The sequence below is a fragment of the Aethalodelphis obliquidens genome, unplaced genomic scaffold (genome assembly GCF_003676395.1).
Source record: "Aethalodelphis obliquidens isolate GAN/ISIS:26980383/991018 unplaced genomic scaffold, ASM367639v1 scaffold48, whole genome shotgun sequence".
Lineage (NCBI taxonomy): Eukaryota > Metazoa > Chordata > Mammalia > Artiodactyla > Delphinidae > Aethalodelphis > Aethalodelphis obliquidens.
The window spans coordinates 2,918,007-2,942,715 of record NW_020837992.1 but is presented as its reverse complement, the minus strand read 5'-3'; the positions used below and the strand labels follow the sequence as shown (position 1 = coordinate 2,942,715).

The 24,709-nt window shown below is 42.3% G+C and overlaps 1 protein-coding gene across 2 annotated transcripts; it reads right to left on the bottom strand.

Annotated features, from left to right (window-relative positions):
- Nucleotides 1–6,985: 6,985 nt before the first annotated feature.
- RHEX (regulator of hemoglobinization and erythroid cell expansion) lies at nucleotides 6,986–23,826 on the bottom strand. Of its 2 annotated transcripts, none has more exons than XM_027082802.1 (6): nucleotides 23,705–23,826; nucleotides 11,271–11,405; nucleotides 10,834–10,934; nucleotides 9,638–9,781; nucleotides 8,273–8,334; nucleotides 6,986–7,782 (listed from the first exon to the last, which is right to left on the bottom strand). In XM_027082802.1, exons 3-6 carry the CDS (start codon nucleotides 10,928–10,930, stop codon nucleotides 7,582–7,584), a joined length of 504 nt encoding a protein of 167 aa, XP_026938603.1. In that variant the 5' UTR covers nucleotides 10,931–10,934; nucleotides 11,271–11,405; nucleotides 23,705–23,826; the 3' UTR covers nucleotides 6,986–7,581. The 2 variants fall into 2 exon arrangements, with proteins under 2 accessions (XP_026938603.1, XP_026938602.1); XM_027082801.1 differs by having other exon boundaries at nucleotides 11,165–11,405; nucleotides 23,705–23,825.
- Between the last annotated feature and the right edge of the window lie 883 nt (nucleotides 23,827–24,709).

Genomic DNA, 24,709 nt, shown 5'->3' with positions numbered 1-24,709 from the left:
GTGTGGAGCTGAAAGTGTGTCTGAAACAGTAATGACCCACAGGGACCTACTGGGAAAGTCACACGGGTCTTCCAGTTCTTATGCCAAACTACCTTTTCCTCAAGTTCTAGAGTCTTGATCTCTCATTTGACCAGCTCTGTTGAGACACTTGGACGTGCAGTTCTTTTCGTCTAAGTTTATGGAGGATGTATTTGGCAAGGAGGGGCAAAGAACAAGAGGTTTCTTCTGCAGGGAAAGGGCCTGATATAGAAATTCCTTCCTGAAAGGGTGAGTGTATGAGAGAGCTAGGGGACCTCAATGATGAAATTATAATGTGTTTAGTTTAGAGGCCAGGGGCTTGGGTAAGAAGGCCTCTTGAGACCCCTCTGGACCAGGAAGACTGTCCTGATCTGAGAGCAAATATCCCACTGGTGTTGAGCATAAAATACCTCCTCACCCTGTGGGTCTTGCTGGCCAATAAGTTAGTGTCCCTCATGGAATTCTGCTTCAGTTCTATGGTGAGCATTGGGTGCTTGCTCCTTTAGAATACAAATTCATGGAAGACAGGTCACATTTACTCTAGTCTACTGTGTATTCCCAGTTCATCACTGGCATGTAATCAACTTTCTAGTAGCAAATCAGTTTATCGGTACCCAGGTATAAGATAGGTTTGGAGAGATTTTATCCAGTCCTTATCCACAGAGGAGCCCAGAGTGGGGCAGCATGATTCTTCCCTGGAGGTTCTGATGACATACAACATGGGAGAGAGTGACTTCATTGTACCAGAAGCTGGGCTCCTCCAATGGTGACTACTCGTACAGGCAACCATTTATACAGATTTAGGCAGCTAACCCTTTAAGCTCACAGAGGTATCACAAACAAAAGGCCGTTTTATTTCTAGTAACATGGCTAGCAATGAGGGTCAGGTCATATTGTTAGCTGGCCCCAGTCATCAGCTTATGGGCCCAAGCTCCTTAGGATGTGAACTCAGTCCTCCTCTTCACTTATCAGCTCATCTAAGTCATCTGCACCACTCATGGTCAGTCAAACCTCTGTAAGTCACTTGGAGTCACACTTTCAACTCTCTTCTTAAACAGCAGCTGCCAGGAATGCCTTCCCCTTATAAGCAACTGGGGTGAGTGCTAACGTTAACTTCTATGATGTACTTATCTGCCATGAACGTCATACTTTTGAAGCCAATCATAGCAGAAGTTCACTATTGACCTTAATCAGGTGGTCAGTGTTTTCTCTGACATCAGCATCCTGCTCCCAAGTATCATCACTGCTTCTGAGTTCAGTTCAGGTCAGTCCCTGGAGAATTTATTGAGTGCCTCCATTGCGTCAGGCCTGCTCCCTTTCCTTCTGCCTCTTCTCCCATCCATCAATGGTCCATCCTTCTTCCTAAACTGAGGTCAGAAACCACCTCTCTCTGAGATGTGTCTTTCTGTGCTCAAAGTTTTTTTTTTTTTTGCGGTACACGGGCCTCTCACTGATGTGGCCTCTCCCGTTGCGGAGCACAGGCTCCGGACGCGCAGGCTCAGCGGCCATGGCTCACGGGCCCAGCCACTCGGCGGCATGTGGGATCTTCCCGGACTGGGGCACGAACCCGCATCCCCTGCATCGGCAGGCAGACTCCCAACCACTGCGCCACCAGGGAAGCCCTGAGATGTTTCTTTCTGATCAGGCCCACCTGATCTTAACATTCTTATACACAATCTACTTAAACATTGATGAGCTCTGGTTTCATTGCTCTGTGTTAATTCTCCCTTGTCACATGTTGTTTTGTACATGTTCTTGCCTGTCCCCACAACTAGGTCATACATGCCTTGACCCCATCCACATGCTCAAGTCTTATTTTTGTGTTTGATCCTCCTAACTCCCAGGGCCTATCCAGAATTCTGCAGAAAGCAGGTGCTCTGTCCATGCTACTGCAGTTGTCCCCTCTCCTGGTGTGGGAACTGTCTCAGCAGTATCTCTGCCCAGTCTCTCTTGGGTGTGCTGTAACTTATCTGAATCTCTTCAGCACACTCTTGAATTCTCTCTTTTTTTTTTTCTTTTAAAAAGAGATCAATAAAAAGTAGAGTTTTATTTCTGTTTGCAAAGACGGCGTCATTGTTGTTGACTTTGGTAGTGGTTAGTTTTCATTCTGCCTCTCTAATCAGTAGAATCTCTTTTTCCCCATTAAGAAAAGCTTCAACAAAACTGATAAACCTTTAGCCAGACTTGTAAAGAAAGAAGAGAGAGAAGGCCCAAATAAATAAAATCAGAGATGAAAAAAGAAGTTATAAATGACACCACAGCAATATAAAGTATCAAAAGAGATTACTACAACTATATGCTAATAAAATGGACAACCTAGAAGAAATGGACAAATTCCTAGAGATGTACACTCTCCCATGACTGAATCAAGAAGAAATAGAAAATATGAACAGACCAATCACCAGTATGAAATTGAATCAGCAATTTAAAAAACTCCTAACAAACAAAAGTCCAGGACCAGACATCTTCACAAGTGAATTCTACTAAACATTTATAGAAGAATTAATGCTTAGCCTTCTCAAATTATTCGCAGAGAAAGGAATGCTTCCAAACTCATGCTACAAGGCCAGGCACACTCTGATACCAAAACCAGACAAAGATATCACAAAAGAAGTAAATTACAGGCCAATATCACCAATGGACATAGATGAAAAACTCCTCAATAAAATGCTAGCAAACCTAATCTAACAATACATTAGAAAGATCACACATCATGGTCAAGTGAAATTTATTTCAGGGATGCAAGGATTTTTCAATATCCACAAATCAATCAATGTGATACACCACATTAATGAACTGAAGAATAAAAGTCATTTGATCATCTCAATAGATATAGAAAAGGCTTTTGACAAAATTTAACATTCTTTTATGACAAAAATTCTCAACAAAGTGGTTATAGAAGGAACATACCTCAACATAATAAAGACCATACATGACAAGCCCACAGCAACATCATGCTCAATGCTGAAAAGCTGAAAGCATTTCCTCTAAGATCAGAAACAAGACAAGGATGCCCACTCTCAACACTTCTAACCAACATAGTATTGGAAGTCCTAGACACAGCAATTAGACCAGAAAAAGAAATAAAAGGAATCCAAATTGGAAAGGAAGAAGTAAAACTGTCACTGTTTGCAGATGACATGATACTACACATGGAAAATCTTAAAGATGCCACCAAAAAACTACTGGAGCTCATCAATGAATTTGGAAAAGTTGCAGGATACAAAATTAGTATGCAGAAATTGGTTGCATTTCTATACACTAACAACAAACTATCAGAAAGAAAAATTAAGAAAATAATCCCATTTACAATTGCATCAAAAAGAATAAAATATCTAGAAATAAATATAACTAAGGACGTAAAAGACCTGTACTTGGAAAACTATAAGACACTAATGAAAGAAACTGAAGATGACACAAACAGGTGGAAAAATATACTGTGCTCATAGATTGAAAGAAATAATATTGTTAGGGACTTCACTGGGGGCGCAGTGGTTAAGAATCCGCCTGCCAATACAGGGGACACGAGTTCGAGCCCTGGTCCAGGAAGACCCCACATGCCACAGAGCAACTAAGCCTGTGCGCCAGAACTACTGAAGCCCGTGCACCTAGATCCCATGCTCTGCAACAAGAGAAGCCACCGCAGTGAGAAGTCTGCGCACTGCAACGAAGAGTAGCCCCTGCTTGCTGCAACTAGAGAAAGCCTGCATGCAGTAACAAAGACCCAACGCAGCCAAAAATTAAATAAATAAATTTATTTTTTTAAAAAAAAGAAATAATATTGTTAAAATGACCATACTACCCAAGGCCATCTACAGACTCAGTGCCATCTCTATCAAAATACCAATGGCATTTTTCACAGAGCTAGAACAAATAATTCTAAAATTTGTATGGAAACACAAGACTCTGAAGAGCCAAAACAATCTTGAGAAAGAAGAACAAACCTGGAAGTATCACACTCCCTGATTTCAAACTATAATACAAAGCTACAGTAATCAAAACAGTGTGGTATTTTCACAAAAGCAGACACAAGGATCAATGGAAAAGAATAGAACAGCGGTACCCAACCCTTTTGACACCAGGGACCAGTTTCATGGAAGACAATTTTTCCATGGACAGGGGTGGGCGGATGGTTCAGGCAGTAATGCAAGCAATGAGGGCAATGTTTGAGGCAGTAATATGAGCAATGGTTCAGATGGTAATGCAAGTGATGGTTCAGGTGGTAATGTGAGCAATGGGGAGCAGCAGGTGAAGCTTCCTCACTCACCCACTGCTCACCTCCTGCTGTGTGGCCTGGTTCCTAACAGGCCACAGACTGGTACCAGTCTGCCGTACCAGTCTGCAGCCTGGGGGTTGGGGACCTCTGGAATAGAGAGTCCAGAAATGAACCCACACTTATATGAAGTGTGGGTTAGCCTATGACAAAAAATGCAAGAATATAAAATGGGGAAAGGAAAGCCTCTTCAATAAATGGTGTTGGGAAAACAGCACAGCTACATGCACAGGAATCACACTGGACTACTTTCTCACACCAGGCACAAAAATAAATCCAAAGTGGACTAAAGTCTTAAATGCAAGGCCTGAAACCATAAAACTTCTAGAAGAAAACATAGGCAGTACACATTTTGACATCGATCTTAGTAACATTTTTCTTGGATATGTCACCTCAGGCAAGGGGAAAAAAAGCAAAAGTAAACAATTGGGACTATGTCAAACTAAAAAGTTTTTGTACCATGAAGGAAACTATCAATGAAAAGACTGTCTACTGAATGGGAGAAGAAATTTGCAAATGATATATCCAGTAAGGGAGAGATATGGATATCTCCCTTACTGGATATATCATTTACAATATATATACATGTATATATGTATACATGTATATATGTATATATATAGCCACTTCTTCTTTATTCATCTATTGATGGGCTCTTAAGTTGCTTTCATATCTTGGCTACTGCAAATAATGTTGCCATGAACATAGGAGTGCGTATATCTTTTTCTGCCATAAAAAGAATGAAATCTTGCAGTTTGCAACAACATGGATGGACCTAGAGGGTATTCTGTTAAGTGAAGTAAGTCAGACAAAGAAAGGCAAATACTGTATGATTTCACTTATACGTGGAATCTAAAAAACAAAACAAATGAACAAACATAACAAAACATAAACAGAGTAATAGATACAGAGAACAAACACATCGTTGCCAGAGGAGAAGGGGTGAGGGGAGGGGAGAAATAAGTGAGGGAGATTGAGATACAAACTTCCAGTTGCAAAATAAATGAGTTGCAGGTGTGAAATGTACAGTGTGGGGAATAATACATAATATCTTTGTATGGTGACAGAGGGTGATTAGAGTGGGTGATCATTTTGAAAGTATAGAAATATCAAATCACTATGTTGTGTAACAGGAAGTAACATAGTGCATAGGTCAATTATACTACAAAAACAAACAAACAAACTCATAGAAAAAGAGATCAGATTTGTGGTATCAGAGGTGGGGGTTGGGGGAGGGGAATTGGATAAAGGCAGTCAAAAGGTAAAGACTTTCAGTTACAAGATAGTAAGTACTAGGAATGCAATGTACTACGTGATACATCTGTCACACACTGCTGTATGTTCTGTGTGAAAGTTGTTAAGAGAGTAAAGAGTTCACAAGGGAAAACATTTTTTTCTATTTCTTTAATTTTGTATCTATACAAGACGATGGATGCGCCCTGAACTTATCGTGGCAATCATTTCATGACGTATGTAAGTCAAATCATTGTGCTGTACACCTTAAGCTTATACAGTGCTGTATGTCAATTATATCTCAGTAAAACTGGAAGAATAAAAAGAAGAAAAGCTTTCTAAGGAGATGTCCTGGTCCCTACGGCTCCATAAAAAGTACCATAGACTGGGTGACTTATAAACAACAGATATTTACTTTTCATAGTTTTGGAGGGTGCCAGCATGGTTGGTGAGTGTCCTCTTCTGGGTTGCAGACCTCTCATTGTATCCTCACATGATGGAAGGCGCTAGGGAGCTCTGTGGATTTCTAAGAGCACTAATCTCATTCAGGAGGTTGCCACCCTCATGATCCAACAACCTCCCAAAGGCCCCATCTCCCAATACCATTACCTTGGATTAGGATTTCAGCATATAACTTTGAGGGGGGACACAAATGTTCAAACAATAGTAGGAGAGGAACAACAGTGGTAGCTAAAAGGTGTAGGGACATGTGTCAAAAGTTTCCAGCCCCAGAAACTCAAAACCATCTCTTCAGGTCATCTTGGGGAAGAGGAACCTGGGAAGATGAAAGCTGCCCCTGCCCCTCCCCCCCACCCCCCTCAGTACCAGGGCTTGAAAGGTCATTTATAGCCAGCAGATGGCGCACAGTTAATGAATGGTCTCTAGACCTGAATGCCACTCATCTGGGGTTTGAATTTGGCTAGGAGTATTTCTAGGGTTTCCTTTTATTTTTTTTTTAAGCATTTTTATTGGAGTATAATTGCTTTACAATGGTGTGTTAGTTTCTGCTTTATAATGGGGTTTCCATTTTTGAGATGTTTGCTTAGTTATTGTGAGCAATTTTTTTTTTCATTTTGTGTCTTAATTAGCTGTTGGGAAAATAAGTTATATATTTATCTAGTCACTGCTAACTGCATGTTATTAATTTTAAAACATAGTTAATTCTCTAGCATATCGTAAACAATGACAGACTTATCCTCCTCTTCCATAGTTACAGCCTTATTTTTGTTAACTGTTTTATTGCACTGATTAGAATTTCTAGAGCAATGTTAGATAGTAAAGAAATGTCAGGCTTTTGGACATTCCTACTTTGTTCATGATTTAATAGGACTGCGTCTAGGACCTTACAGTTAAATATCATGCCATTAGCTGGTTTCAGATAAGCTGTTCTTAATCAAGTTAAGAAAGTGTTCTTCTACTACTAATTGGTAGTAAAAGTAAAAACAACAACAACCACAAACCGAGAATGGATATTGATTTTTATTGGATTGAATTTGGAAAGTTTTTTTGGAATAACAGATTGTGATGCTAGTTGGCATTTACTACTCTGTCATCTTTCTTTCCTAAGAACAGCAGATTCAAAGGTTAAGTAACGGTGAGCTTTCCAAATGCATTATTTAACGTTCTGAGGGCAGACCAGGATTACTCAGCAAGATACAATACTGATAAAGGAACAGGATGCAAGGTTAAGCCAGAGGAAAAGAGGAACCTGTAGTTGCTGTTTTATTTAAAAATTTTAAGGAAGTTGTTTATTACCTATAATTAAATAGCTCAGAGAGGCATTTAATCATAAGACTGTCAAACAGAACTCTACTACAGTTGATTAAAATCTTTAAAATTTTTTTTATGGAGAGAGACTTCATCACTTTCTCTACTGATATGCGCCAGTGTTTTCATACTTAACCTGGAAGTTCTTCCTAATCCGAATATTCCTTGCTGACATACAGGCATACTTTTTCTCCTATTTCCTTGTCAAAAAAAATAACCAAACACTAGTCCGCCTACAAAATAAGTGCAAGAATGCATAAGGAACTACGCCCCATTAAAAAGCCTAGAATTCACATGGCCACTTGGCTGTATTCCACTGGCTCAAAGACACCAGTGTTCACAAAAGTCCAGAAACCGGGCTTGTGGCTTTTTGGTTTGACATTGACATAATCTGTGGCTTCCTTTATGTTCTCATAGTCCAGGACAGAGTCATTTCTTCGTCTTCCAGGAGCTGAAAAGTCCACTTGTGTGTAGTTCACATCCTTGGTGGCCTTAGGGGAAAAAAGCAAAGAAATTTGGTCAAGATTCCTACCATGTTTGGAGGAGGTACTCAACTCTCACTCAAAGAGGCTCGCCCTAGGCTGGATGGGAAAGAACCTGGGTCCCAGGTAGCTGTGTCTGAGAGCAGGGTCAGGGCAATGAGGAATATTGCTCCTTGTGACTGTGGGAATGAATGGGTTTAAGGAAGAAAGACGTGGAGACTTAATCCAAGTGAGGTCAGGACTCAGAGTGGACCTTGGTCAGTGACTGGGACATGGGAGAAAGGGGTTTCCCGTTAGCACCTTCATTTTTATAGCTCACTCAGACCCACTTTGTTTTGATGCTCTGTGCTGATACGGGCCTGGGAATGAAAGCCCAACCACCCTCACCTAAGGATGATGTAATGCCTCCAGAAGCACCTCCTTCCTTACTCCCGTCTCTGGAGCCACGGTGACCCCAGACTGCATATGGAGGCCTCGGATCATTGGGAGTGTCCATTACCTGGTGGGTAGGAGGTGAGCCGTCTGAGCTGTCGGAGCTGTCTGAGGACGTGTCTCTGTCATCTAGGGTGAAATAGAAACTGTTCTTCTTCTAAAGAAAGCCAAAGGGTGTAAAGAGAGGATAGAGGCAATGGAAGGGAGAATGAGATGAAGACAGAGACAGAACGAGGAACTCAAAGAGGAGTGGGGGAGAGATACAGAGCCCCCCAAAGAGGAAAAAGGAATAGAACAGAGAAAGAGGTGAGCCTCCCAAAATAATCAGGAACATGTCCAAGAGTCCAGGCACTGCTGCTTTGTCCAGCTCCACCTAAAAGTAATACCAAGCGCACCAGGCTGGACTGTGCTTGGGAAGGGCTATCTGCTGGAAGGGGAGTAGGCGGGGCATGCTGAGCCTCTGTGGCCCAAGGCAAAGAGCTCTGGCCCCAGAAATCACAGGCACAGCTTCTAATCTAAACCTGTCACTAACACCAGGTAGGTTACATTCCTTTTTGTGCCCTGGTCTTGTCCCCTGTAACACAGAAGGTTGGACGATGATCTCTGAGGTCCCTGCCAACCATGGAGTCTTTGATTCTGACCAGGCTTCAGGGAAGCATCAGGATCAGGGGTTGTGGCGAGGCCCATGCCTCTCCCCTTCCATTGAGACCATGAGTTCATGCAAATGGCATCTTCCGATTCCCACATGCATTGAGGCCTTATCTTGGTGGCGAGGAAGGCTGACAACCAGATTTCTCCAACTGAAAAGATAAAATTTAGAAGGACGGAGCAAACTCAAATCAACCAAAAGATGAAGCAGTGGAAAGAGCAATCTCTGGTGAGTGACTCTCTTGCTGTGGAAGCGGCAGTTTCCACTATGTGAATAGTGACCTGGTGGGTCTCCCAAGCTGAAAGAGAGAGAAAACGAGAACGTGATGTCCCTGTTGGTTCACTTGCCAGAGGGGGATAGAGATGTGAGCCATCACCAAGACTCAGATTTATTAAAGTGCCCAGATGTCATGGCTGGGGGCAGACAGAGGCAGTTGAAATCTCGGCTCCACCACTAACGGGCAGGCAGAAGAAGAGATGCCATAGTATCACAAAGACAGGAGCAGAGACAGCCCCCGGTCCTCCACGGCAGCCGTTCACACGTGACCAAAGCTAGAGAAGAACTTAGACCCACACAAACCCAATGCAATCTGCCCCACTGGATAGGATGAACAACCTTCTGAAAACGGGGGCCTGGCTTGGCCTGTACTGGGGAGGGTGTGAGGAATCCTCGGGCTAGTGGTTTGGGTAGGACAGACTAGGGCTGCTGCAGGGAGGCTCCCCGGGAGTCCAGACAGAGCAGAATAAGCTTTGTGACACGTTCTCCCCCAACCCCTGTACTCACGTGGGTAACGGGGCTTAGGCACGGGTATGCTTCTCTCTGCCCTAGGCTCCTTCGTCTTCTTGGCAGCAGGCGGGCAGCAGTGGGCAGGGCTGGGCCTGGGGACCTTGTGCTTGGCCCTTTTCAGTATCCGCTCATTCTCTTTGGCTAGAAGGGACAGGGCAAGAGTCAAAAGTGAAAGTTCGCTAGGTCGGGCTCATCCTATCCGTGAGCACAGCTCTCATTAGAGAAAATTGATCAGAGGGATCTCCTCAAACCTCAGCACTCCTCTGCTCAGAACCCTGCAATGCCCCTCGCCTCACTTGGAGTAAAATCCAAAGTCCCAGCCTGAAGGCCCTCTGGGCCTCACTCCTCCTTCCTCTCCCTGCCCCACCTCAGCTCCAGCCACCCAGCCCCTTTGCTTCTGCTGTTATGAACAAACTCTCCTGGCTTATGGCCTTTGTAGGTGTGGCTCACTTCCTCACTTCCCTCAGGTTTAGACTCAAGTGTCAGCATCTCAGGGATGCTGACCCCCATCCAATTCATATCTCCTTGCCTTGCTTCATTTTTTTTCTCCCTAGCACTTACCGTAACCTAACACACATTTTACTTGTCCGCTGTCTGTGTTACCCATAGAATGTAAGGTCCATAAGTGCAGGGATTTTTATTTTGTTCCCTGTTGTATTGAATGAATGATTGACTAGAGTAGCTTAGACATACACCATCTTGCCCAATCCCTTGTCTTAGCACAGCCAAAGCAGTTTTATTTTCCTTAATTGTAATGTCTTCCCTGGACCGAGCTTCCTACTTTCCTCCTGCAAATCAGCTCAGGAATTTAAGCTAATTTCTTAGTCTAACCATACCATTCGCCCTTCTGTTGTAATTCAAGGCCATTTCTTCACATTAAGTCCCTTGGCAGGGATGAAGGAAATTCACCAGGCTCAGGTTAAGTGAGCGCACCCTCAGGAGCACCGCAGCAGCTTGTCTCTAGGCAGAAGCTTGTCTGGGCAGTGGAAGGACTCTGAGCCATCATTCCCAACCGCAGATAGGTTGGGTCAAGGTGGGATTACCGGCTTAGACGTTGGTGGGGTGAAGGGGCATCTGGCCAGGGATTCCTCAAGTAGTGATATTCAGGGGCTCCAAAAGGGGCTCATCTTGCTGCAGGCTCGGGAGTGGTCCCTGAGGGGAACCAGGAGGGAAGAGGATGTTGAGCCAGTTACCCATGTGCCTGCTGAGCAGGTAGTTGACGGCTGCGAGGAGGCAGGCCTGCAGTACCAGAGACACCACTGCGATCACTATTCCGTGCCAGACCTTCATTTCTCTGTTGGGAAACAAGGAAATCAGGTTAGAGGTTGCAGAGGTACCGAGACGGCTGCAAACCCATCCCTGCCCCAAGCCAGAGGCAGCCTGCGGGTGTTGCTGTGCGTCTTGGGTCTCTTCCCTCTCAAATGGGAAGACTTTAGGGGCCGGGGAGGGTGATGTGCACACTTGGAAGCTGGCACATCCATCAGCCTGATGGGAACCTGGGCTGGCTCTTCCCGGGCCACTCACTCCGTCAGCATGACAAGTTCCTCGCAGGGCCGTCACAGGTCACGAGAGGGGCTTGGGCTCTCTCAGGGGCAGCAGGAAGAGACGTGGATGGAACCACTGGGGGTACCTCGTGTCCAGGCAGCACCAATAGCGGGACTGCCCTGGAGACCCACGGAGGCGAGGCAGTGGGTCAGGACTCCTGGGCAGTCTTGGCTGCTAGAGGGTCGTTTGCTTTCCTCTCCCCAGATTCCAGTTTTTGAATCTACAAAATAGGCAGTAACAATATTAGCACCTGCCAACCGGTGGGTACTCGCTCGCTGCCCGCCAGAGGGTTGAGCCCCCGACACACCCGCCATCCTACCTGATTCGCACAATCCCGTGACCTAGATGTCACTACCCTCCTTTTATAAGGAGCAATGTGAGGTCTAGAGGGCTGAGGGAGGAGTCTGAGGCCATACAGCCAGGCCTGGATTTGAGCTCTACATCCAAGCCTACACCCCCAACCATTCATCTCTGCTCCGGGAGCCTTACCTGCTGCTGGAAGCACAAAGGGGTCTAACAGGAGCAAACACACTGAGGGAGATTCTGTGAAGAAGCCCAGTGTCACACACACACACATGCACACACATTCACCCACACCCTCCGTGCCTTCACTGGGCTTTAGGCCCAGGACTGGGAACGCTGTTCCACCCTCATGAGTATGTTTATTTTAAAAATTAGCATATCAATTCCATCAACATGGTGCTGAAAAGGGATAAATTAGGAGTTTGGGATTAACAGATACGAATTACTATATATAAACTAGATAAACAACAAGGTCCTAGTGTATAGCACAGGGAACTGTATTCAACATCCTGTAATAAACCATAATGGAAAAGAATATGAGAAAGAATATATATATATATTCTGAATCACTTTGTTGTGCACCAGAAACTAACACGACACTGTAAATCAACTATAATTCAATTAAAAAAAATTTTTTATTGTCAAAAAAAAAAATGGTGCTGAATATGAAGTTTACTGCAAGAAAAAGCCAGGATGGTTTCAAAGCCTTTGAAATGTTTACTCAGCACGAGATGGGGCCGCAAGAAGGCCCACTGTCCTCCTGCAGATGGTAAACATTGAAAAGGCTTTTATTGCTGGTAAGGCTTATTTTCCCAGTCAGCATTTCCAAGTGATAAGGGCAGTGTGGAATGTCCTGACATTTTTTTTTTTTTTTTGCGGTACGCGGGCCTCTCACTGTTGCGGCCTCTCCTGTTGCGGAGCACAGGCTCTGGACGCACAGGCTCAGCGGCCATGGCTCACGGGCCCAGCTGCTCCGCGGCATGTATGATCTTCCCGGACCGGGGCACGAACCCGTGTCCCCTGCATCAGCAGGTGGACTCTCAACCACTGCGCCACCAGGGAAGCCCTGTCCTGACATTTTTGTTTCTGTGTGTGGTTCTCACACTGGGGCTATCCAAGATCAAACCTGGACCAAGTTGGGAGAGAGGGGAGGCAGGAACTGGGGAGGGAGGCTGTGGGGTTCGCCACCACTGCCTCTCCAGGGCTGGGTGTTGGCCAGCTGGAGGTTGCCAGGAGCTCTTCTTCTTTGCTTAACAGATCATAAACTTATTTCCAGATCAGAAAACCTTCATTAAACAGCCTCAATCTGGGGCCCACAGGCCAAATTTGATGCCTAGATGACTTTGTTTGATAATATGCTTTAAGGATTTGTATGCGGATGCCCTGAGGAGGGCCATGTACTTTTCAGTCCCTGATTGATCCCTGAAGGCATCTGAGTTTACCACCTTCAGCTTTTTGCATCATTTAAGATTACCACTATTCCATTTTATTAGTATTATTTAGTACTCTTGACATTCAGAGACAGGCAGTTCCTTGTTGTCTAGAATTGTGTCCTGGGGGACCACCAATAACAGGTGTAACAGGTTAATGCAACAACTAAAATGACCAAAAATGACCCCACACATTTCCAAATGTCCCCGAGGCAGTCACTTTTTCCCCCAGTTGATAATCACTGCATTATATAAATGTTCCATTATTTTAAAACCAATATCTTGGGCTTCCCTGGTGGCGCAGTGGTTAAGAATCCGCCTGCCAACGCAGGGGACACGGGTTCGAGGCCTGGTCTGGGAAGATCCCACATGCCGCGGAGCAACTAAGCCCGTGCACCACAACTACTGAGTCTGCGCTCTAGAGCATGCGAGCCACAACTACTGAGCCCACGTGCCTAGAGCCCGTGCTCCGCAACAAGAGAACCCACCGCAGTGAGAAGCCCGCGCACCGCAACGAAGAGTAGGCCCCGCTCGCTGCAACAAGAGAAAAGCCCACGCGCAGCAACGAAGACTCTACGCAGCCAAAAATAAATTAAAAAAAAAAAAAAACCAATATCCTATTTTGTCTCTTTATACAAAACTATGTTGCCTGTACTTCCTTCTATCATTTTAATATACTGTGAGCACCTTACTAGCCAAATGACACACAGTACCTGTGTCAATATATAGCATAAAAGTCAAACAGATCTCAATATAGATCCAAGTTCTGTTCCCTTCTAGGTGTGAATTATTGAACTTCTCAGTGTCTCAGTTTCTGTACCTGTAAAATGGGGACAATGATAGTATGTACCTCACAGAGTTCTTGTGTGGGCTTGGGGAGTTATGTCTACAAAGACCTAAATACAACGGCAGGCATGTGGGAAGCACTCAGTAATTATTAGGTATTATTCAACCCTTAAACACTGCACCAAGATGATGACTAGAGTTGAGCTATTAAAATTGGGTCTGTCTATTTTTGGAAACTTAGGCATTCATTTTGAGTAGTTTGAACATAAAATCTGGGCAGGATGAGGTATGAAAATGATGACAGATATCATTATTTAAGTGGCTAATGGCCCGTAACCTCAATGAGCAGGTTGTTCCTTAGGGTCTAATTGCAGATTGCTGATCAGACAGTCAGCAGAAACATCTGCTCAATTGTGAACACACACACACACACACACACACACACACACACACACACACACACACACACACCAAACCGGGAAATGAGCAATTCGATGTAACTATGATCAGAAAAAATGCCTGGACCATGTGAGAGTTTCGTACACTTCATTCCATCATCAAGATGGGACTGTCCTGCCCTGCCCTCTTTCAGGTTTGGATACCCAGCCCCACATTAATGCAGTGTCTTGCCAGCTGCCTCCAAACCACACGTGAGCAGAGGGCTAAGAACATTTCTTCCGTTTACTTCAGACCTGGTGGAAACCCTGAGCCTTCCAGATAGGGCTGAATTCCATTTTCTTGTTTCCCCTTCTCCTGATAAAGGAGCTCTCTTGTGGCCTTTCTAGTAGGTACAGCATAACAAAAGAGGTGAAATAATAAAAACACACCTTTTCCTGTCTGAGGCCTGCTTTCTTTGGTTAGATATATTCTGGAAAGAGTGCACAAGAGAAGATGATTTATGTGAAAATCATATGGATTAAAGTAATCCTAACCAATATTGCTAAGCTGACTTGATCAATCTTTCAAAATTAAGTAGCTTTAAAGGTTTTTTTTATGAAGAGTTTAAAAAGATTTTTTGGCAGCGTTCATCAGCTTATTGTCTTTAAAATGAAGAATTTGAGCTATAAGAGAACAAGACAGGGAGATGAGAGCCAGGCTCCTCCTCCTGGCTCTGTCACTTGCCAACTGTGTGACCTGGGACAGGTAGAAGTCCTTTCTAGGCCCAGCACTTGACAGTACTCCTAAGGCTCTTTCTAGCCCTCAGCATTCTGTTCTTTAAAGACTGGAGGAGGGGAAAGGGAAGCATAGCTGGATGGAAATGGAATATTTTGAAAGAAAAAAATACTTCTTTCCATTTTATAATATCAACAAGCCTCCTTCATATTACTAGACTTTTCTCCCCTAATTGAATATGTAGTTTTGAAGAATCAAGAAAAGGAGGAAACATAAATACACCAAACTAATAATGAATATAACCACAGAAACAGAGAGGGTCAAAAACTGTGAGACTCCTGAGATTTTCTTTTTGTGAAATATCAATAAAATTATTGATTTCCTAGAAAAATATAATTAGCAAAACGGATTCCATAAGGCACAGAAAACTTAAACAGACTAAAACCAAAGCAAAATAACAAGAAAACGATTTGGGATCCAAGTTCAGTTCCCCTCTAGCTGCTAGGGGCAGAGAACTTGGAGTCAGACAGCTTGGGTTCACATCCCAGTTCATCCTCTGCATGAGCTGGGTCTACTTATTTAAGCTCTCAAAGCCTCTGTTTTCTTGCCTGTAAGATGAGAGCAGTAATAACTAATTCTCAGGATTAGATAGATGAATATAAATGATACCTACTTCTGTGAATGAAATAAGATGCAGTAGGAGAAGCAGTTATTCTAGCTTTTGTCACAAAGTAATAAGCATCCTATAAATGGCAGCTATTATTATTTAGAAATTAAAAGCATTATAAAAACTATGTACTCAGGGCTTCCCTGGTGGCGCAGTGGTTGAGAGTCCGCCTGCCGATGCAGGGGACACAGGTTTGTGCCCCGGTCCGGGAAGACCCCACATGCCACGGAGCAGCTAGGCCCGTGAGCCATGGCCGCTGAGCCTGTGTGTCTGGAGCCTGTGCTCCACAACGGGAGAGACCACAACAGTGAGAAGCCCACGTAACACACACACACAAAAAAAAACTATGTACTCAAAATTTGTGTCCAGATAGTTTTACAAATGAGTCATTTGAAATTTTTAAAGAGCACAGGGCACCAAAAAAAAAGAAAAAGGAAAACTCTCCAGGCTCATCTCATTTATGAATACAGAGGTAAATACATAATATTATATCAAAAGTTACTCCAGGGGACTCAGGCTCCCTGACTTCAGACTATAATACAAAGCTACAGTAATCAAAACAGTATGCTACTGGCACAAAAACAGAAATATAGATCAATGGAACAGGATAGAAAGTCCAGAGATAAACCCATGCACCTATGGTCACCTGATCTATGACATAGGAGGCAAGAATGTACATGGAGAAAAGACAGTCTCTTCAATAAGTGGTGCTGGGAAAACTGGACAGCCATGTGTAAAAGAATGAAATTAAAACACTCCCTAACACCATACACAAAAATAAACTCAAAATGGATTAAAGGCCTAAATGTAAGGCCAGATACTATAAAACTCTTAGAGGAGAACATAGGCAGAACACACTTTGACATAAATCACAGCAAAATATTTTTTAATCCACCTCCTAGAGTAATGAAAATAAAAACAAAAATAAGCAAATGGGACCTAATTAAACTTAAAAACTTTTGCATAGCAAAGGAAACCATAAACAAAATGAAAAGACAAACCTGAGAATGGGAGAAAATATTTGCAAGTGAAGCAACTGACAAAGGGTTAATCTCCAAAATATACAAATAGCTCATGCAGCTCAATATCAAAAAAAAACAAACAACCCAATCCAAAAATGGGTGGAAGATCTAAATAGACAATTCTCCAAAGAAGACATACAGATGGCCAAGAAGCACATGAAAACATCACTAATTATTAGAGAAATGCAAATCAAAACTGCAATGAGGTATCGCCTCACATGGCTCAGAATGGCCATCATCAAAAAATCTACAAACAATAAACACTGGAGAGGGTGTGGAAAAAAGGAACCTTTCTACACTGTTGGTGGGAATGTAAATTGGTACAGCCAATAGGGAGAACAGTATGGAAGTTCCTTGAAAAACTAAAAATAGAACTACCATATCATCCAGCAATCCCACTCCTGGGCATATACCCAGAGAAAACCATAATTTGAAAAGATACATGCACCCCAATGTTCACTGCAGCACTATTTACAATAGCCAGGACATGGAATCAACCTAAATGTCCATCGACAGGAATGGATAAAGAAGATGTGGTGTATATATATATATATATACATACACAATGGAATGTTACTCAGCCATAAAAAAGAATGAAATAATGCCATTCTCATTAATATAGATGGACCTAGAGATTGTCATACTGAGTGAAGAAAGTCAGGCAGAGAAAGACAAATATCATAGAATATCACTTATGTGTGGAATCTAAAAAAACAAAAAGGTACAAATAAACTTATTTACAAAACAAATAGAGTCACAGATGTAGAAAACAAACTTATGGTTACTGGTGGGGAATGGGAGGGGGCGGGGAGGGATAAACTGGGAGATTGGGATTGACACATCCACACTATTATATATAAAATAGATAACTAATAAGGACCTACTGTATAGCACAGAGAACTCTGCTCAATACTCTGTAATGACCTATGTGGGGAAAGAGTCTAAAAAAGAGTGGATATATGTACATGTATAGCTGATTCATTTTGCTCTACAACTGAAACTAACACAACATTGTAAATCAACTATAGTCCAATAAAAGATTTTTTAAAAATTAAAAAAAGTTACTCCAGGGATATACAGGAAATTAATTATTACAATAATAAAAGCTAACGTTGAGTATTTGCCATGTGGTTTATTTATCTTCTTGCTCTACAAGAACAGATATTATTGCCATTTCCTAGATGAGGACACCAAGGCTTGGAGAGGTTGACCAATTTGCCCTGGTCCCCCCCACTGGAAGAGTCAAGGTTTTTTTGTTGTTTTTTTTTTTGTTTTTTTAATTAATTTATTTTAGTTTTGTCTGTGCTGGGTCTTCGTTTCTGTGCGAGGGCTTTCTCTAGTTGTAGCAAGCGGGGGCCACTCTTCATCGCAGTGTGCGGGCCTCTCACTGTCGCGGCCTCTTGCATTGCGGAGCACAGGCTCTAGACGCGCAGGCTCAGCAGTTGTGGCTCACGGGCCTAGTTGCTCTGCGGCATGTGGGATCTTCCCAAACCAGGGCTCAAAACTGTGTCCCCTGCACTGGCAGGCAGACTCTCAACCGCTGCGCCACCAGGGAAGCCCCAAGAGTCAAGTTTTAAACTCAAGCCCATTTGACTCAAAAGTCTAATCCTCAATCATTACAAGGAGCTGCCTTTTATATACTATAAATACAACATGGATAAATCAAATATTTTAAATGAAGCTGGAAGTTTCTCCAACCTATAATAATAATACTGAATATTTATTGACCATGTTCTCTGCGTACTTTCACATGTATTAATTCATCTGATTCTCACAACCACCTTAGGAGGTAGGTACTATTATTATTTCCATTTTACAGAAGACAAAACCCAGACACAGAGAAGTACGTTGGCCAAGATAATGAGAAGAGTTAATGAGGCTTTGTGCCCAGACAGGCTGGCGCTGGAGCCTCAGCCAATAACTGATGCAATGGAGCAAGGAAAAGTCAAGTTTATTCTTATTTGCAGAAGATGTGATTTTATACCTAGAAATCCCAAAAGAATCAATTGAAAAACTAGTGAAATTAATGAGACTGCTCAGGAAAGTCCTGAGGGCATGATAAATATTCTAAAATTACCAGCCATTCTTTGCTGGTAATTATTGCCATTAATAGCAATAATATTGCTATTATTCTAGCAACAACCAGTTAGAAAATGGAATTGGGGACAGGGGGAGCCAGGAACCTTAGCAAACATCGCAACAGATACATCTAAGAATAATTTTAAATATAAGAATTATTTTGAAGAAAAGTTTAGAAATTCACTGAGAAACCTAAAAGACTTTAAAAAAGTCTTTGAAAGAAAGACATCTCATGGGTTTCAGATTGGGAAGCTAAAAGACTAAATATAAATCACTTTGAAATTGATTTATTGGTCCAATATAATTCCAATCAAAATTAGAATGAGAATTTTCTACACCTCAAAATTATTCAAAAATTTATCTGGGGAAAAAATAATAACAATCCGGAAGGGTTGAAACTTGTTTGGAAAGGAATTGTGACAAAGTGGGTTCCAGACATATCACTTTTTAAAAGTAGTGTAGACTTGTAAAATATAACTATGTATAACACATATATTATAAAAGTGGTTCACGAAGCAGGGGGAGGAAAGGAAAGGGTTATTTAAGAAATTTTGCACACAGGATAATGAATTAGCTACCTATAGGGAAAAAGAAAATATCTTCGATTCAGACACGATATGACAAAATAAATTACAAAGGGATTAAGGAGGTAAATATTTTTAAATTGAGACATTAAAATTAGAAGGAAATAGGATTGGATATTCACATATTCAATAATATTTATTAAATCCCCAGATGAGAGAAAACTTTCTCAGTTTATGTGCAACAGAAGAAATCACAAAGCAATACAAGAAAAATAGATTTGGTTCTAAAATATTAAAACTTAATATGTTAAAAATTTAAAGGCAAACAGACAAAAAAACTAGAGAAAGTATGTGCAACACAATTTTAAAAGATTTTACGTTGTTTTTACAAAAATTGTTAAGAAAAATCCTAGCACTCCCCAAATGATAAATTGGTAAAAGGCGAGGAATAGACAATTCAACAGACAATTTGGAATGAGATCAAAGGCGTTATTGCAAGGTAGTTCTACCCACTGTGGATTATAAAAGTGAAAAATGGAAAACAATCTGATTGAAAAACAAAGATTAAATAAATTAGGGCAAAGGTATAGGATGGAATATTATACACCTAAAATTATGTCTAGGAAAAATTAATCTAAGGAAGGAGTCTTCTGTGAAAAAGTACAAGACAGTTATATTTAACTTGTACTTTATCAGTATATATATATATATATATACAGTATACAATATACAATATGATCACAACCCTGTAAAAAGTAAATATAAAAAGAATGAATATTTGTAAAGAAAAAAAAAACTCTAGGTCATTAAAATTTTTTTGTCTATTAGTTTAATAACCTCCACGTCTCAATTCGCCTGATTCAGTCAATCAAATCCAGAATAACTCATTGATAATTATTTTGCATATCAAATATAAATTTTCTCATGAATATACATTTATGAAAATTAAATTGGGGAATCTATTTTCAAAACGGGGAAATGGAAGAAAATATACCTAAATGTTAACAAAACTAGGTACTGAAATGTTCTGGATGATTTTTTCCAATCAGGAAAATATTTTAAGAGTATGGAAACAAGTCTAGAATTTCTGAGTAGCTTAAATTAGCATGAGACCAAATTTATCTACATAAACATTTTATTTACATCTAAATTCTATCTCATCGTATTAATATAACATTGAGATAATCAGCTAAATGTCTGAATTTCAGTCAATCAAATATTTATGGAGTGGTCTATGTGTGTGGTCCTGGGTGAAATACCCTCATGGCCACGGAGAAGGAGAGAACGCTACCTGAACTTCCAAGAGTTCATGTTGTACTTGGAAAATCAAGACATTAATGTGTAAAAAAAATCAAAAAATACAAGAGATGCCACAACAAAGCATGATGAATTGTCAGAAGGCGTGTTATCCATAGTACGTAATGTTTTAGAGGAAAAAGAGATCCCCATGCAATAGAATATTCAGAGAGGATTCACTGAGAGGGTATTATTCAAAGAACAGTGGGTGATGGATGGGTGGAGAGTGGGGAGCACAGCACTCCAGCTAAAGGTGTCTGCCGACCCTGGCTGTAGGGGACAGTTTTAGTGGAATTAATTGTCTTCAACAAAGTTCACTATAGATTTGACCACATGGGAATAAGATGATATGGGAGAAAACTGAGTATGCTGCCAGGCAACCTTACAAGTAAGGGCAGGAAAATGGTGAGGAACAGGGACTTAGTGGCCAGGTGAACTGGGCCGGGGATTCCAACTCTGGCCTTCCTTAGCTGTGACTTGCTTTCTCTTGTCAGGCCCCAGTGTTTTATGGGAAAAATGAGGACGTCACCTGTTTCATTTTTTTAACTCACACATGTTTTGTGCTTACTTTATGCCAGCATCATGCAAAACATTTTGCATAAATTATCTCATTTAAGCCTCAAAATAACAACCTTATGTGGTAGATAATATTGCTGTCCCCATTTTACATATGAGAAAACCAGGCTCTAATCCGCCATGCAGGAGAAAGAATTCAAACCCAGGCTGTTTGGAGCGAGAGCCTTCGCCACACTGCACATAGTATTTAAGAAGCTTAGTCGAGTGCCTGGCATATATAGGGGCACAACAGGGGTGATCCTCACACCAGAACAGAACGTTCAACCCCAAATTGGCTTACCTATATAAATGCACCCATTTCCACAGGGGCTCACATATGATTTTCAGGTGGGAGGTATAAGCAACCCATAAACAAAGCTATATGGTCCTGGGAGGTCCTTGGTCCTAAACAGTCCCTGCTCCTATGACTGTCACCATGTCCACGCACCAGGAGACAGAGAAGGTCCAAGTACCTAGCTGTGAAAAGGGAGGAAATCGCGTCTGACAAACACCACGGAGAAGAGGACGACAGAGGGTTAGGGCGTCACGTCTGTCCTGGGTATCAGAGAAATTGTCTCTGGATTTCCTTCAGCTCTGGTCACCATTGCAGGGGCCTCACCCCAGGCAGTTGGGACGCATCTGGACTATAAAATGAGAACCTGGATCAACATTCCAGCTCGGCAACTTTCTAAACTCAGCCACCTTGGACACCTTGCTTCCTCTCTCTGAGTCTCAGTTTCCCTGTCTAGAAACTGAAAGGGGTGAGATAAATAGATTTAGTTCTGACATTTTGTTGTTCCATGAGTCTAAAACGACATAAAGGATAAGACTCAAATTAACCAGAAATAGCAACTTTGAATCTCAACCAGCTAAGCCACATCTCCAGTCACACGGATTTATACGTGCAGGCACAGCCAATGTTTTAGGAGGAAAATAAGTCATCCAAAATTTCTAACTAGTAATTTGACGGAAAGCATTTTTTCCAAGTAAGTACTTGAGATGAATGCAACTTGGTGCTTTGGGAGAAAGCATTTTTACAATTACCTGAGATGAATGAAACTTAGTACCGAGACTAAATCAGCAGGACAAAGAATTGCAAGCAACTTCAGGAGTCATTTTGCTAGTTCTGCAAAGCTCCAGGTGAATTGGAGCGGCCAACTAAATTTTATAGAATTGACCAACTAAATTTTAGAGAAACTAAACACCTTCCTCAGATTATGCTCAGTTTGTGAACGCTTTGGTGGCTGGGACCATGTCTAGTCCATACTTTAGCTCCACAATTCCTGGCACAATATTTAAAGACAACGTGTGGGGAAAAGCACTTTGTAACATTCTGTACTCATTGCAGTTCAATCAGTTTGCATATAATAAACACTGTTTAAGCTTGGTGGGGGGCACTTGATGTCCCTGAGTCTCAATTTTCTCCTCTGTTAATTAGAAAGCCAAAGGCCTCCCTCACATAATTTGTCAAGAGGGGTAAGGGAGACCATGGAACTTTCCAGCACTGTTCCTGCCTCATTATTGGGTCTCAGGGCCATGGGCATGTCTCCTGTGGAGTCCAGTAGGACCTCATGCTCAGAGGGTCCCATGATGGGTTTAGTGCTCTGCTGTTGCCATCTTTAAATTCTTAATAATTTTTAAAAAGGGGTCCAAGATGTCCATTTGTACGGGGTCCTGCTGATTACGCAGCTGATCCTACTCAAGGCATTGTACTGAGTAGGGTTGCCGAAGCCCACACAGGGTCAGTGCCTCGAACAAGAGCAGAGTCAACCAATAACCAAGTCTTCCTTGAGTGCCTGTTCTACACTTCTGAGCTCCCAGGCTGCAGGGACAATGGAGAGAAGCCTGCTCTAAGAACACTCTTCTATGCTAAAGTATTCTTGAAGAGTTTTCTGTCACTGACTTCAGTCAAGTCACTCAACACCTTTGTGCCTCAGTTTCCTCAATCATAAAGAGAAGCTATGAACAGCGCCTATATTTTCAGAGTTGTTGTGAGGATTACATGAATTTATCTACGTGATGCTCTTAACAGTTCCTGGGACATAGTAAGCTCTATGTTAGAGTCAGCTATTATATTTTGCTGTTGTTGTTGTTGGCTTTTCCTTGCCCAGATGTTTGCCTGGCTTTTTTTTTGACAGTGTACATTTTCTGATTCTCATTCATAACATTTTTAAACTGCCAGGCTGGTTCCCTTCCCTCCACACATCCCAGTTCTTTGTAGCTCAGAATGAATCTTAAGGGAAAAACTCCTGCAGGGAGATATTCTCTGGGATCTGGTTCCCAGTTGACTTTAAAAGAGTAAATAATTTATAGCTACTATTGATGGAGTACTGGACTCGGCACTAAATGTATATTTTCTGTAATCCTCATAGCAACACTGAAAGGTGGCTGGTTTTATACCCATTTTACAGATGAGGAAACTGAGGATTACAAACATTTAGCAAAGTTCTTTGGATCTGGTTCTGTCTGCATCCAAAGTTTATTTACCTTCTAGCCAGAGCCCTGAAGGACACTGCTGCTACTGAAGACAGATCTCAGGTCTCAGGAGCAAGAGACTAATGTCCATAAAGTGCACACTGACAAACCTTAAGTTCACTCCAAGCCAATGGCAATTGAATTCCACACCCTGGCATTCTAACACATAAACAGAGAACCTCCTCTGAAACTTCTACACATACATGTTCACAAACAGACACACACTCCTCAAACTAATTTAAAATCCTACGTGCCCAGACAATACTTACCCCCAGGACCATGAGAAAGTTCTGATCCCAGCCTGTGTTTCAGCGACGTCCTGATGGAAACATCTCCCTCACCACCCCCCAGCCCCACCCGGAAGCTTCTCAGTCACTAAAGGTCAGTCGCCAATGTTTCATCATTTCCAATAGGGTGAGGGCATGCTGCTCAGAAGATAATAATCTAGCTCAGTTTTGTAGAGCGGGGTGAAGCAACAGACAACACCTCCTGTCTCTCTTGGCAGGGCTCTACCCTACTGCTCCATGCAGACAGTTTACGTCGATGGAGGTTAGTAGTCTCTTTCCCTCCATGTGAACAAATGTTTAAATTCCACAAATATGCACACGTCCTGGTAGAGCGGAAAGAGCCCTGGAGGAGAAGTCAAGAGGCCTGGGTTCAAGTCCCAGCTCTGGCACTAACTTGCCGTATGAGCTCAGACAAATCACTTTCCCACCAGTGGACTCATGATCTTCCTTTATAAAATGAAGAAGTGGGTCTCTACGTATTAGCAGAGGTCCCTTCCAGCTCACCTCACCTCTGAATCTGTGTGTGATACGACCATAGATTATTATGAGTGTGTATATGGGACGTATGGCAACTGACAAGGATAATTTTTTTTTTTTTAATAATTTTATTGATTTATTTATTTATTTTTGGCTGCGTTGGGTCTTTGTTGCTGCGCTCGGGCTTTCTCTAGTTGTGAGTGGGGGCTCGTCTTCATTGCAGCGCGCGGGCTTCTCATTGTGGTGGCTTCTCTTGTTGCGGAGCACGGGCTCTAGGCGTGTGAGCTTCAGTAGTTGCGGCTCGTGGGCTCAGTAGCTGTGGTGCACGAGCTTAGTTGCTCCACAGCATGTGGGATCATCCTGGACCAGGGCTCGAACCCGTGTCCCCTGCATTGGCAGGCGGATTCTTAGCCACTGTGCCACCAGGGAAGGCCCAAGGATAATGTTTTAAGGACTTCTTTACCGTTAAACATTGAATGAGGCCGACCTCAGATGGCTGTTGCAGTTTGT